Source organism: Vanacampus margaritifer, chromosome 4, assembly GCF_051991255.1.
Source record: "Vanacampus margaritifer isolate UIUO_Vmar chromosome 4, RoL_Vmar_1.0, whole genome shotgun sequence".
Classification (NCBI taxonomy): domain Eukaryota; kingdom Metazoa; phylum Chordata; class Actinopteri; order Syngnathiformes; family Syngnathidae; genus Vanacampus; species Vanacampus margaritifer.
Window position 1 is genome coordinate 14,886,445 of NC_135435.1, and position 14,008 is coordinate 14,900,452.

The 14,008-nt window shown below is 38.8% G+C and overlaps 1 protein-coding gene across 1 annotated transcript in view; it reads right to left on the reverse strand.

The window, feature by feature from the left end:
- The window catches only part of mrvi1 (murine retrovirus integration site 1 homolog), a 29,010-nt gene that overhangs the window by 4,887 nt on the left and 10,115 nt on the right, over positions 1-14,008 (reverse strand). The window contains exons 20-35 of the mRNA XM_077564620.1: positions 10,270-10,476; positions 9,112-9,218; positions 8,823-8,884; positions 8,432-8,605; positions 8,003-8,049; positions 7,793-7,834; positions 6,514-6,915; positions 6,327-6,405; positions 5,478-5,595; positions 5,349-5,379; positions 3,674-3,814; positions 2,971-3,102; positions 2,107-2,260; positions 1,908-1,957; positions 1,697-1,831; positions 315-379 (exon numbers count right to left, since the gene is read on the reverse strand). Coding sequence (XP_077420746.1) covers positions 315-379; positions 1,697-1,831; positions 1,908-1,957; positions 2,107-2,260; positions 2,971-3,102; positions 3,674-3,814; positions 5,349-5,379; positions 5,478-5,595; positions 6,327-6,405; positions 6,514-6,915; positions 7,793-7,834; positions 8,003-8,049; positions 8,432-8,605; positions 8,823-8,884; positions 9,112-9,218; positions 10,270-10,476 — 1,946 coding nt within the window. The remainder of the gene's footprint in view (positions 1-314; positions 380-1,696; positions 1,832-1,907; positions 1,958-2,106; positions 2,261-2,970; positions 3,103-3,673; positions 3,815-5,348; positions 5,380-5,477; positions 5,596-6,326; positions 6,406-6,513; positions 6,916-7,792; positions 7,835-8,002; positions 8,050-8,431; positions 8,606-8,822; positions 8,885-9,111; positions 9,219-10,269; positions 10,477-14,008) is intronic.

Genomic DNA, 14,008 nt, shown 5'->3' on the forward strand with positions numbered 1-14,008 from the left:
CTGTCTTTGGCACAACACGCAAGCTTGCACCGTGACCAGGATACGACTGGAGCACTGAGTCTGGACTTGGTCAAAATCTCGTGTTTAGATTATGAGCCTGGAGAGCAACGTCAGTGACATTTAATGATATTATTCCATTCATTTCCACATTTCTCAAGCTTTGCCGCACTTGAACACATCCTCTAGGTCACACAAACAACATAAAATGCTTTTTCAGCATTTTTGGCCCATTGTTTGGAAGACTGACTGGTGACCTCAGGAATCAACCAATGTTATGTGCACGTCCATGCTGTGTGTGTGTTAGCAAAACCTACCACTCTGTTGTTGCCTGTTGTGTCGACTCTGGTGAGGAGTTTCCTTTCACATCACTCGCTTCACTCTGCCAGGATGGGAGTGGTCATGAAATTATTAAAACATCCTGTAATCTAACTTTGACACACTTTCACATTTCTTGATGGCCAATGTAGATTTTGGTTCATCAAAATAAATGACAAAGGGAGGACCCACAAAGGGCAATAATATACACTGAAATAAATAAATTAATAACAGCATTGTTTTGATTTCATGCCCCTACAGTGAGTGTGTGTCTGTCTAATTTTGTCTAACTGCTGAATTTGAAATTGGGGCATTGTGAGCTCTGCCCCAAGTTAACATGGAATTAACATTAACAAAGTAGCTGTATAGCATAAATGCCCAAGTCCTTTTAACTTGCTGTCAAAATGTCAATAATCATCATGCTTGCTAAAAATAGTTTTTGTGATTTTTTTTGCTTTCCGAAAACATTCAAAAATGACTTTACAATAATGCTAGTAAGCTAATGACAGTTTTTATTTATATATATTTTTTATGGACTCTTTTCTGTCGAATATGTTGCTGCACCTTGCAAGCTAAAATGCTATTTCGGATTTGAATCAATAGATTATTTGTAATTATTGCATGTGGTTTAACATTAAAAAAAGAAAAATATAAAATATAAAAATATAATGTTGATCTTAATTGTAGTACTGTCACAAGTTTGAGCTTCAGCAGCTTTAGATATAGAAAAAACCTCAACAAACTCAGAAAACTCAAGAAAAAAGGATCCAGAAAATGAATTTGTTATCGAGAGCAGATTTTTATTCATAATGTAAAAACAACAATATAGAACGGTGATAAAATTTCCTGACTTAATTATTAAATTAAATTTGTACCGTAAATTAGTTTGTTTGTTTGTTGCTGAAATGTACGGAGTTCCACACATGACATGACAATTTTTCATTTCTAAATTGCAGTATATAACGTGCCCAAAATGCAACCTGTGGCCATGAATTAGATGTAGTATACTATCATTAATTAACAGACACATAAGCAACTATTTTGTGCGGTCATTATACTTTGTGGCTACAAATGTTTATTTTGTGTACACATTATACCTACAGTGTTTTGTGGCCACAATTTGAATGTTTTTTTTGTCCCATATCATGTTTGAGGCTTTTAGAAATTTTGGTATGGTTATTTTTTGGTGCCAGCTGTTTCATGATCTCACTGGTGCACACTTTGAAAACCCCTCATTATTATACGTACAAGTCAAGCTGATCATTTTTTGAACAAACTAACAAACACAAAAGGGAATGTCGTGTGTTTCGGCCTTGCTTGAGAAACAATAGTGGTATGAAATAAATTCTATTTGGTTGAGATCAGGAAAGGAACGACTCACCAAGGCAGGAAGCGCTGCTCCAGGAGTGGAAGCTGTTGGCGCGTTGGGGGCGACAGTGGGTGGCGTCTGACCCGGGATGTTCAGCAGGTTAAACTTGGGCACCACAGCAACACTCACCCTGCGTCTGGGCAGCGCCTAAGCGATAGATGACATCACCTTGTTAAGGTTATGTCCAAAAAGTTTGAGAATATTGTATGGGACTGTTGCCCACCTTTCCGAGAGTGAGTGACATGGATCTCGAAGCCCGGGAAACTCCATCATCTTGATGAAGAAACATCCAGTGTTACATTTGGAAACACTTTTAATATTGTACTGGATTTTAGAATTACAATGGAAGAAAATGTCTGCATTAAAATAACATGGGCTATCAAGTTAACAGATTTAGCTTGCTCTGTGTTCCTCTGCCTTACCTCCACTTTCTACGGAGCTTCCATAGCAGCGATTGGAGTTCTGGTTGGCTAGCTTTTTAAACTCCGTCAGCTCAGCGTGGTCTTTCTCATATGTCCTTTTGAGGTTTTCAACATATTGCATCATGACCTCGGTAGCCTTGCTCATGCGTTTTTCCTGTGGCCAAAATAGGACAAATTTTCAGAGGAAATGTTAATTTTTGGCTCCTCTACCCATCTCTGATCTACCTTCTGTAGATATGAAAACTACGTGCTTAAGCACAGTAACATAAAATCTATAATCATTGAGGTTTTGTTACAGTCACCCAGACTTGCTTCTAGCTGACCTCGGTATATTTAGAGGGAAAATAAACTACTTGGAACATCAAGGATGATAAACTTCCCACATTGAGATTCCCATGAATAATTGTGCAGCTGTACAAAATCACAGGAAATAAATTAACTTTGAGTTTTATGCTCATAAATAGCAACAGCAAATGTTAGCTTTGGCCGCACTAATGTCTGCCCATGTCATATTAAATTAAATCCTTCATCATCAAACATACCAAAACCATGCCAAAAAGCACATTTCTCAAAAAAGGAGTCTAAGAGACAGACACTTTATTAGGTACACCTGTGGAAGATACCAATACTTGTATAAACATTATGCCTTTATAAAATTAATACTTAATTGAACAATAATATTGAGAGTGCAATTTGCCGTCATGCACAACTATATACTGTGTCATTTAAACTGAGCTTTTCTTTTTTTTGTAAAGGACACTTTTTTTAGATAAATATTTTGTAATGTTTCATATTGGATCATGTAGGTGTACCTAATATTTCGACCAGTGAGTGTAGAGTCAACAAAGGTTAATGTGACAGCACCTGTCGAACTGCTCCAACTATCTCGGATCTGCTTGAGAGGCGAGTGGCCAGCCGATGCAGCACTGCCAGCGTGTCTATAAGGCGCTGGTAGGCTTCACGCTGCTCCAGGTTCTGCCACTGTGGGGAGGTCATCTGAAAGTAAAAGAAAAAAAAACTTTTCTTCTTTTAGGAAAACTGTAGTACAAATGGTGGCAAAAGTACTCACACACTGTACTTAATTACAACTACAAATATGGGTTTAAATACTGTACTGTACTGATTTAACTCTTGTACTTCATGAAAAGTAAACAAAAATTTACAGATTTTGAAATGTACTTAAGTCAGTCTTTCTCTGACAAATGATATTATTTATACTTGTGGTGGAGAGATGGGGGCGCAAAATATTTTCTTGTTCCCAGGGGGGCGGCAAAACAAAAAATAATTGTGAAACAATGACTTAAGTGCAAATCTAAAAATGATTCTTTTGTCAATTGTATTATTGTTATTATTATTATTTCCAATACCCCTATTATTAACATGTCATTGGGTGGGGGAGGTTGGGGTATATATATTTTTAAATGTAGAGAGTAAAAAAAGAAAAGAAAAAGTATTTGTACTGTTTTTTCCCACCACTGACAATAGGATTCTTAACCTGACAGGATAAATGTTTACCGTGGAAATATGTTGAGGAAACACCATGTTTTTTTTTTATTGAATGACTAACCTTCAGTGCGCCTTTGAATTCTTCGAGTTCTTTCTGTGTATCTTCCTCAGTCAGGTTCCTCTCCCTCTCTGCCTGTTTGAGGCGGGTCTCCAGGGTGTAGTTGTCATTACGAAAGGCCAATGACAGCTGGACAAACGCATTCTGAGGGGAGGAAGTGACAGCAATTGAACTCAAGAGTGCCACATTATGTTTCACATAAAGCACTGATGAGGTGGAAACAAAGGAAGTCACCCATTGTAAAGGGCATGTAGAGTGTTATTGTTTAGTGTGTGCATTAAATGTTAATGTTAACATGTATGGCTGTCAAGCAGCCCGAGGGACTTGCTGTGATTCTGACTTTTCACCTTGTGCCGTTAAACCATCAAAGCCAGGCTGCACATTTTCCAACACACTATAGTCATGTTTGGGAGGAAACATATGACCTCCGACTGTTCTGATGCACAAACAGCCCAGCGGGACCAACCAGACGGGCCGCTGCCCGAGCCAGACAACGTCACTCATGCTTTGCATCTTCGCCACAGGAAATCACCCCAAGTCTCTTTTGGGTGATTGTGGCCACATAATCACTTTCCTGTTGACAAAAAATGCCGCCACATCCAAGCAGCTGTGTTTGTGACTACTATGGTAACAAAACAGGGTTTTGTAAGTTCTGAAATGCATCTGGCAAAAGCGCAGCGAAAAAAAAGTCACCTTTTTATGGCTAAATATAGACTCATGTTTACTGTACATGCAACTATTATTTGAATGTGTTAATGTAGTAATAATGGACTATTGGAACTTTTATAGGAAAATATATTGTAAATAAGTAATTAGTGTGTAATTTCAGGTTTGGAAAGAAATGAGGTCATCAGCATTTGACAGCTAACTTTTGCAGTTTTCGTTAGTATGGCGTTGCAAAAATTCTCACCTGCCAAGATGTTTTTCAGTCCCGGACTGCAGTTTATAACTGCTCAAACACATAGTAGGATTTACACTCTCTATGTTCAAAGGCGTTCAAGCGGAAGATTAACCGGAAGTCGGTCAGGGAAAGCTTTATTACTCTCCAAGGTATCCGCTGAATTGAGGTTTTGCTGATGTCTGGTTCCAGTGCACCGTATGGCTTTCAAATAACAGATCCTGTTTGGAGAAACCTGCTGTGGATTGCGTAAAATCACACTATGCATTGGAGCACCGTGACAGGCATAAAGCTTCCCAAACCGACTCTGAAATGCATTCCGGGACAGAAAAACTTCATGGCAGGTGGCAATTTTGCGACTTGTTCCTAGAAAAGAGACACAAATTCTGTACATTGCATTAATGGTTTGACATGAGGCTAAACTTTACAATGTTGATTTAGCAATTTGCTGAAAAGTACTGTATAAAAATAGCATGACTAAAAATGTATATTTGAGGGATTCCTTTTGGGCACTTGTTCCAAAAGTCAATCTTATTTAATTTAAGGTCGAGTTTACAGTTTTCAGACTGCTAGCAAGAATGTGGCTCAATCACATCCCTCACTAATGCAAACACACACAAACACAAGCCATTCCTAGACATGGCTGCTACAATGCTAGTATGCCTTTTTCATGATGGAAAATTATAAATCCATGGCTGACAACCTGTAAAAAAAAACGTTTGAGTATATGCAACACTGTTTTCTGGTAAATTACGTTGCAAACCTGGAAAGATTACAAACCTCAACTTCTTTTTCACTGAGTGGAGGTGGACTGGAATGAAAGGAAATGAAATGGTTAGGTACGTACAGATGCAGGTAATGGTGTATTAAAAACATCAAATTGAGCAGCTGCTACTTGGAGACACACACCAGCCAGGAAGGCCGCGATGAAGTTTGAGTTTTCTCAGCATGACGTCGGAGATGTTTGGCATGGCGTCCGACTTGCTCTCTTCACTGCTCGGTGATGAGTTTGGAGAGGAAGCAGGTCCTGCATACGGAAAGCCGTCTTAACATTTATTTGATATCCTTGAAGGTCCATGTACTTTACTAGTATGCTCTTTGTTTTCATTTGTAGCAATTTTGTTACAACAAAGGGTAAAAACTACTGATGAGTTAAAGCTACTAGAAGAAGCAATGTTACATTACATTTATTCCAATTTCAGAACACAAAACTCCAAAATGGCAACCGGTTTCAGACCGTCTAAATCCAAACTTCAACCCAATCTGCTAGGTCAAAATAATTAACCCAAGCTTGGGTAAAAGTAACCCCAACTGCTCAAAATCTATAGCTCCTGAGTGAGTGCGTTAGGAAGACAACCCAGCATTTTTTAGTGTATTGTGTGAACAAAGGGTGTACTAGTACATGGAAGGTGATGCACCTTAAGATGGATATCGAATAAACGTTTAGCGTGGTCTCTATTCGTCAGCCATACAGGGTGAATTGGTGTAGATTATACTTTGATGATCAGAAATCCACTCTGATTTGTGCACTACCACCTTAATTTTAAATAGGCGCTCTGTGTGTTTAAACAATCACATCATCGACTAAGGAAACCTGAAAAGAACATCTGATCACCAAAGGAAAAACACCATCATCATCATTATCATCATCATGATCATCATCATCAGATTTTCCCAGAGATTCAGGAAGTGCACACCCTCGGAGACATTCTGTTCTGAAAGTACTTTTGGGTCAAAAGGGAAAACAAAGAAAGTCACCTTTTTCCTGTTCAGCGGCTTCACTCAAGTCTGGTAACTTGGAGCCGACCATGGTTTGGTTGCGTAGCAGCTTGTGCTCCTGTATAGACGCCACACAGATATGCAAAAACATGCAAACTTTGCACATTTGCTGGTAAAAAATCAGCTCAAACTTAAACTACATGAAATTGCAAGAGCGGTGTTTCACCTCTCTAAATTTAGACAGTTTGGGTGCAGGGAGCTCTTTAAGCCCCGAAGATTTTAAAATGCCATCCCGGGCTTTGTCCGAGCTTGCGTCTTCTGCTCCATTTCTGGAGTTAATGCCCCCGATGGCATCCCAGGAAACAGCCCTCATTAGTGGTGGAAAGGCACCAATGGTCTTTATTTCAGCTGTACAGGGGGCCTGCTGCGTTGGGGGTCGAGGGACGGGCTTGGCGACCCCTGTGGCCGGGGCCTGGTTGGAATTTCGTCCTCCATCGTCACTTTTATTGGCTCCCGGGGAACTTTTGGCTTCACAGTTCTCCTTTGGAATGGCAAAACGGGGCGTTAGGGTCCCAGAAGACACTTTCCTCTTCTCTGTGGGCTTCCAGTCCACTGCTAGTCTGCTTCCCTAAGGGAGGCCATGACATTTAAGTAAATTGAAGTACCACTGTTGTGTTTAAATGCTGAGCTGAGAGGACCACACATTCCATTTTAGAACGCTTATATGATTTCATTGCTGCAGCACAATACAGTGGTGTCTTAAAGCTTTCCCAATTGACATGAATGGGAATGCCATTAATCTGTGCTAAATTATAATTAATCTTCTAACCCCAAAAAATGCAAAAAATGTTGTAGGTTTATTTATTATTATTATTTTTTTATATTGTACTAAAACATAGTCAAAGCACAATTAAACAGAAGACAATTAACTAGTTTGTGCATCATAATTAATTGCGACTATGCTGCTCCTGGTGGGGACATTTTGACCACCTGGGGGCAGTATAATACAGATATATGGATATACAGTGTACACAAAGACGTGGTCACAACTGATTATTATCATTATTATTATCATCATCATCATATTACATCATATCTGTTTATAACAGCACTTGAACTGGTGCTATTCGTTACCCCATCTATGGTGTTTTGCATTGTTTGTTAGCATTACGCTAACCGAACTTTCCCAAGATAAAGCTATGTGGTTGTTTTAAATACAAAAGGCCAAATGTGATTATCTTTATTTTACGTGTACTTTGTCAGTAAAACTCAACTGGGAGAGACATTAAACAGCTTGAAGCCTCTTCTTTTTTTATTTATTTTTTTACAATTGTTCACTATCTGCCCGAGTGCTGCTTATTGTATTATTACCATACAGCGCTAATTTCTGAAATGTTTGCTCGCAACATGTAATTAGAAAAATCTGTAGGCTAAATTGGGTCACTTGTATCTCAAGGCACCACTGTATTTGGTTTGAGCAATGGGGAAACAAAAGGAAACCTGACCTCCACATCCTTTTGTCCCCTCAAAGAGGCAATGTCCAGATGCTACAGGAGAGGGCGACACAGACAATGACTTAACAAGCAGCAAAGTATACAGAATTTGTTGACCTACTGTACCTTCTAACACGAAGAGAAAATCAAAAGACAGCATTGGGTTTCATTTGGGAGATGTAAAGACAGTAAAAATAACAGAATTTATATGAATCTGTGTACCTGACTGATCGACTGGGGACTGCAAGTCACCTCTGGACTTCCCGCAACTGGACCAAGAGAAAGCAAACAACATTAATTGATAACAGGAATATCACTCTGATTATTCTGTAGTTTTGTCTGGGATTTCATGCATTAATGCACTATAATTGCATCTTGAAATTTAAAAAAAAAAAACAATGCAAAGGAAAATCCCTGGATTGACAGTTTCATGGATAACAATTATTATTTTTTTTTTTGTTGCATAACACGGCTAGAGTCTGGATTGACAGTTTCATGGATAACAATTTATTATTATTATTTTTGCATAAACCTGCTAGAGTACGATATATAAATTTGTATATTGAGCACATTGGATTTGGCTATAACTCAACACAGAGTACAAATAGAATAGAAGTTTTACCACTGTATATGACCAACGGTGTGTGTCACCTGTGATAGAGTCGGAAAGGCTGCTGGTAGAACGGCGGCCCCGCCGCATCAGGAAGCGGTCGCTGACCTTTTTGGCTTGTTCCAGCAGCTCCAAATTCTTCTGACGATCCTCCTCGGACAGCTGCATCTCCGGCAGCTTGTCCTTCACCAGGTCGATCACATGACCTGCGCTGTCTACAGAAAGCCATGTATACAGTTAAGTACAGGAGCATTCAAACAGTTTTTAACCAAGCATAAATATGTTTGTTATGGAGGTCTTCTGTATCATGAATGTCTTCCACGTTCACATGTGGTGATGTACAAAGTTGTAACTGTCCAATGACTTATTTGAATGTGAATGACCGTATCTATCAAATGATCAGATTATTAATTAATCAATTATTTAATCTACCAACTGTGGTGATGGATCCTGCAGAAGAGTTTCTGGCCAGACGAGCTCTGGGACTGTGTGGCCTACAGCAAAGCACATAAATCATTAAGACTCTTGGATAGATGCTGTTATCAGACCAATACTTTCATCCATTCACTTATACTATGCAGGACAGAAGTCTTTCCCTGATGACTTTTGGTAAAAGGCAAGGCAGACTGATTGCCAGTAAATCACAGGGCACATGCAGACACAGTCAAACTTCCACTCTCACATTCACAATACCATGGAGCCGTACTTTGACTGTGCTCACCTGGCCTGCTCTAGAGGACGTCCATCTTGCTGGACAATGGAAGCCTGCTGTGGGTAGATAATAGTGGGGCCCGTCATGACAACAGCTCCACTCTCAGCAGGTGCACACTGTGCAAAAAACACCACAAAGGCAACGTGTGGGGGGGGGGGGGGGAAAGTCATTGTGACAATGTCACCCAGTGTTTAAAATGGCTCAAATGATTATGCAGTGACTAAAGAACATTATTACAGTGAACAAAACACTTTGGGAATGTGTAGAAATATGCTGAAAAGCAGTGTAAGGTAAAATAGTGAGAGTGAAGATGATTAATTTTGACATTTTGCATTAATAAATCTGCAATAAGAATTGTGTGGATGAGAAAATTAGACTGGGTGTCTTAAATCTCTGCAACGTGAGACTTGATGTGTTTCACTTTTGTTCATTTTAGTAAGGGTCATAAATATTGGGTTTCTTGGTTTCTTCAGCATTAAATGCATGAAGCTACATTTCTCCTTTGGATTTGAATGAAAGAATGGTGGTGAAGCCAAAAGACAGACTGCAGAAACAGACTGTAAATACAGCAAATCCATTTCTTATACATGCGCAAGAGCCCTGAAGATTAGATTGTGTAGTAATTTCTGGATAATTGTGCATAATAATAGGCATAATATATGTTTATGTATAGAATGAGTTAAGTCTAAACCTATACCAATCCAAACGGCTATAAACATGATGCTTATACTGTACAGTAATGACAGTGTGAGACAGAGTGAATAATCACAATCATCTAACATGTCAAGAGAAAGAATTAATGTCTTTCCATTTAAAATTGAAGTAATAATAATAGTTTCTTGTCCTGTTGGAATGTGGCCCGTTCCACACAACTTCACAAAGTTTTGCGGAATTTAAACATTTTGTTTTAGCTATGATAGTAACAAACAAAACAAACCTATGGCTTAGCATCACTTATAATAAGGAGTACACTAGGATTTTCTCTACAAGGCATTCATCACTGCTTTAAAAAGTCCAAAAACCTTACCTTTTTTGGAGGAGGAAGCCTGGAGTGGTAACACTGAGAGCGATTCCTCACTATGGCCAATTTGATTTGACTTTTATGGACTCACATGCTTTGGCCTAATATGTGCTTTTTTGTCGAAGGACACTGTGTTGTGTACTCACCGTACTGGGTGAGCTTGAAGAACTGTCCAGATCCTCGGGGGAGTCCTCTTCTTCCTCAGGCAGCGTGGGCATGGCAGGGAGCAGACAGGGCCGGGAGCGGGTGAGGGGGAAAAAAAAGGTGCCCTCAGAAGTGGAGGATTTGCTGGACTCGTTGGTGTTGTGGTGAGCTACAGTTGCCTGAAGGATGTCCTTCGACTCTTCTCCCACCTGAAAAAAAAGTTTCAAAAAGTCTGTCTTGGATTACACTAGAAGTATTTGAGCACATTTTGGTCAACATTGAGAAAGATGTTTCTACTTTATTTGTTTGTGGCTAGAAAGCAACACCTGGAGAGTCTCTGTCACCGAAATACACAGGTGCGTTCACTGGCAACAGCATCGCAAAATCTCCACACTCTTTAAATATCGTGCCATCAGGTCACATGACTGGCCTTACAGTTGGTTAATATAATTTTTTATGACTATAATTTTGAAAAAGTTTGACATGTTGTTGCAGGTCACATATACAGTGTTTCTGGAAGTATTCACTATATTATATCATAGCAATACTTTTCCAATAATAAAGTAATTATACAATAATCAACATATTAAATAATACTGTTGACATTAAGGAGTACTGTGAGCTCCACATTGACTCTTCAGTGTGCAAAATCACAGCTAAAGATGATACAATATCACCTCTTTATAAAGAAATCCTAAAATAGCCTTAGTGCGTTGCTTGCTAAATTGATTAGATACAAAAGACGTGCTTTTGAACAGACCTAAGGCTAATCCAAAATGAATACAGTGTACTCTTGTAAACAATTAATTCATGAAGCTGCGCCAATGGAGCTGTGGATAGAACCTGACTCATTCGTTAAATATACATTCATAATAATAATAATTATATGAAAACGGAGTGTTCCCAGTCAAATATATTCCTATTAGTATGTTTAACTGTTGGGGTGACAAAACGACACTGAAAGAATAAGCAGATTCTTCAGGAGTCAGGCTTGATATGACTCACTCCCACAGGCTGACTGCGGCAGTGAGTTTCTGAGGGACACTGTAAAATAAACATAGGGGCTTTTCCATACACAATTTAATAAGTACATCCTGTGTGGGACTCACACATTCACTAACAGAAGGGGAAATTACATAACTACAGCTGTGTTCTTTTTCTTGTGAGGGGGGGGATCAGGATCAGTTTAGAAAAAAAAATATTTTAGACATTAATATACTACAAGCAATAAATTTGGTGGTTGTTAGGGGGGAACAGAACCTCATAGGCAAGAATATAATGAGTATAATTCATCCTGAGATTCATTCAAAATATCAGCATCCCTATGAAAGTACTGTAAGGTCGAATTGGGTTATTTTGCTCCCAGGCTAGTCTATATTCAGACAGAGAGGTAAACATGCATTTAATAACCTGCGATCATGCAAGCTAAACAAGTCAATCCAATGAAATGGACATAAATTACACATTTTATGTCATAAATAAATGTCTTGAAATAAACAAACACTTTGTGATAAATGTTAATAATAATTGTTTGTACAACCACTGCTGACAGCAATATCAGCAGCATCCAATGAACATTTTGAATTTTAAGCAGTTATTTATGTAAATGTATAGAATAGTGTTGCTTATTGATAAAATATAATCTAATCATACACGTGTAAATTATCTGACACGTAAGTGCGTCCTTCCAATTTTGATGATAATGACTATTTAAACCTTCCTTTGAACTGTTCCCTCTTTTGAAGCAAATGTATGCAAATCACCACACAGTGTTAGGCTACTGTGCTGTATCTTCATTGGTACGGTAACATTTGCATAAGGTTCTCTCTGCCTTTGCCTCACAATATGTCTGTCTCTGTGAGATGCAAAGTACAATAAAATCATGATTCTTTTAGACACGTGACAAATGTTCTGTTAGCTGCACTGCTCACAGGATGAAATGTTCTAGAAACATGCTGGGACAAAAAAGCAAGTGAGTCACTGGTGAGAAAACAAGTTGGTCTTGCAGTGAGGAAATGGCACTCTCTCTGACAAGCCCAGGTACTAATCCACAGTTAAAGATAATATTCTTCTTCATAACTTTCCCCCCAAAAAACTATAGGTAACAGAATCGAAAAAGGACACTGACAAGTCCTGCAGAAAATTATTTCCCAATGTAGTCACTGCTTCTGAAGCTTTTTTCTCCACACATCATCTTCTGGACCTGTGGAGGCACTGCACCACTTGTGTCAAGATGCAAAATGCCCATTGGTCAAAACCAGAGCCGACTTGTACATTGGATAACACGGCATAGGCAAATGCAAACAGCGCTGTGGCCTCTAGGGGGCGCCACAAAACCAGCGGAAAATACCACCTTTAATATGATTTTTTCAAAACAAGTTATTATTACTAATACATAAAAAAAAAAGTCTATGAAAAGATAACAGATTAAAATTTAAGTCAATGCCCAATTTATATCAAGACAAACAGGGTTTTTTCTGTGTACAAAATTCAGAGGCGGCCGCCTCCACCTAATTTTCTCACCAGCTCCAGCCTGAGCCACTGATATAGCTGTGTTTATTGAGCTCGGCAGCAACGCATTTTAACTGCAGTTTCAGTATTGCGCAATTGTAACAACAGCAGTTCACCCGAAAGACCTGACGCAACAACTGAAGAAGAAACAGCTTTCTTTTTTTGAACTTTAATGTATCGAAGAAAAGACAGATCATGGAGCAACCGTTGCAAAAGGCCATTTCCTGGTTGTGAAGCAGAGGTGGCGTGCTCCAGCCATCGCCAAAGTTATAAAAACACATTATATACAATAAACATAATGGTGTTTTACAACAACGCTGAACCATATTTATAATTTAATATGTACTAGTGGATGAAGTTTTAATGATTGTAGTTAAAAAATGGCAAAAATGAATGGCAACTTTGCATTCAAATGATTACTCATTTCTAGTCCCTGATCGTAAAATGGCTACAGGAGGGCTGCCGATAATGGTATAGGTGACCGCCGCGAGTATCGATACCTTAAAATAAGACTAGTATTGGCACTGATACTGTCGCCCATTATAGTCAGGATGATACCACCCCTGCCTCATTTTGAGCCAAGAAAAGCCTTGACAAATAATAACAGAAACCCCGCACGCCCCGCTGCTCTCTTCTAACTTTGGTAACTTTGCAATTGTGTCAACATGACTGAAAGTGTCTGGAGTACTGGGAAGAAAAAAAAGATAAGAAAAGGAGGATAAATGAACTGTTCTGTTAATAACTTGCTTCTAGGCGATTAGCCTCAACATGGTATGCGCATCAGTAAAAAATCCATCTGAAGTGACATGCAGATGTCTGTTTTGGATCATTTATAAAGATTAAACCTACTCAAATTAAATCTGTTTACACGATTAAAGAATCCCACCAGTCCTGACAATAAGATTTTGGATTCTACCTGTACCATCAGGGAATATAGAACACTTCCAATCTGGACGTATATCAAACAGTTAACCATTTTACGATGTATTCTTTTTTGTCAGGGCTGGTGGGAGGACAGAATAGAAGAGCATAATGCAACACAAGAATGAAAAGGTCATGATAAATCAGGAATGGCAACTTAATCTGCCGGTAGTTGAATGACGTCACTTGTATGAAGAATGTTTACTTAGCATCCAAATCATATGACATCAGCAAGTCAGTTTTTGTGTTTGTAGCATATTTGGACAGCAGTTGTCCTCCTAAGCAAACATGCAACACTTTAGATTTGAC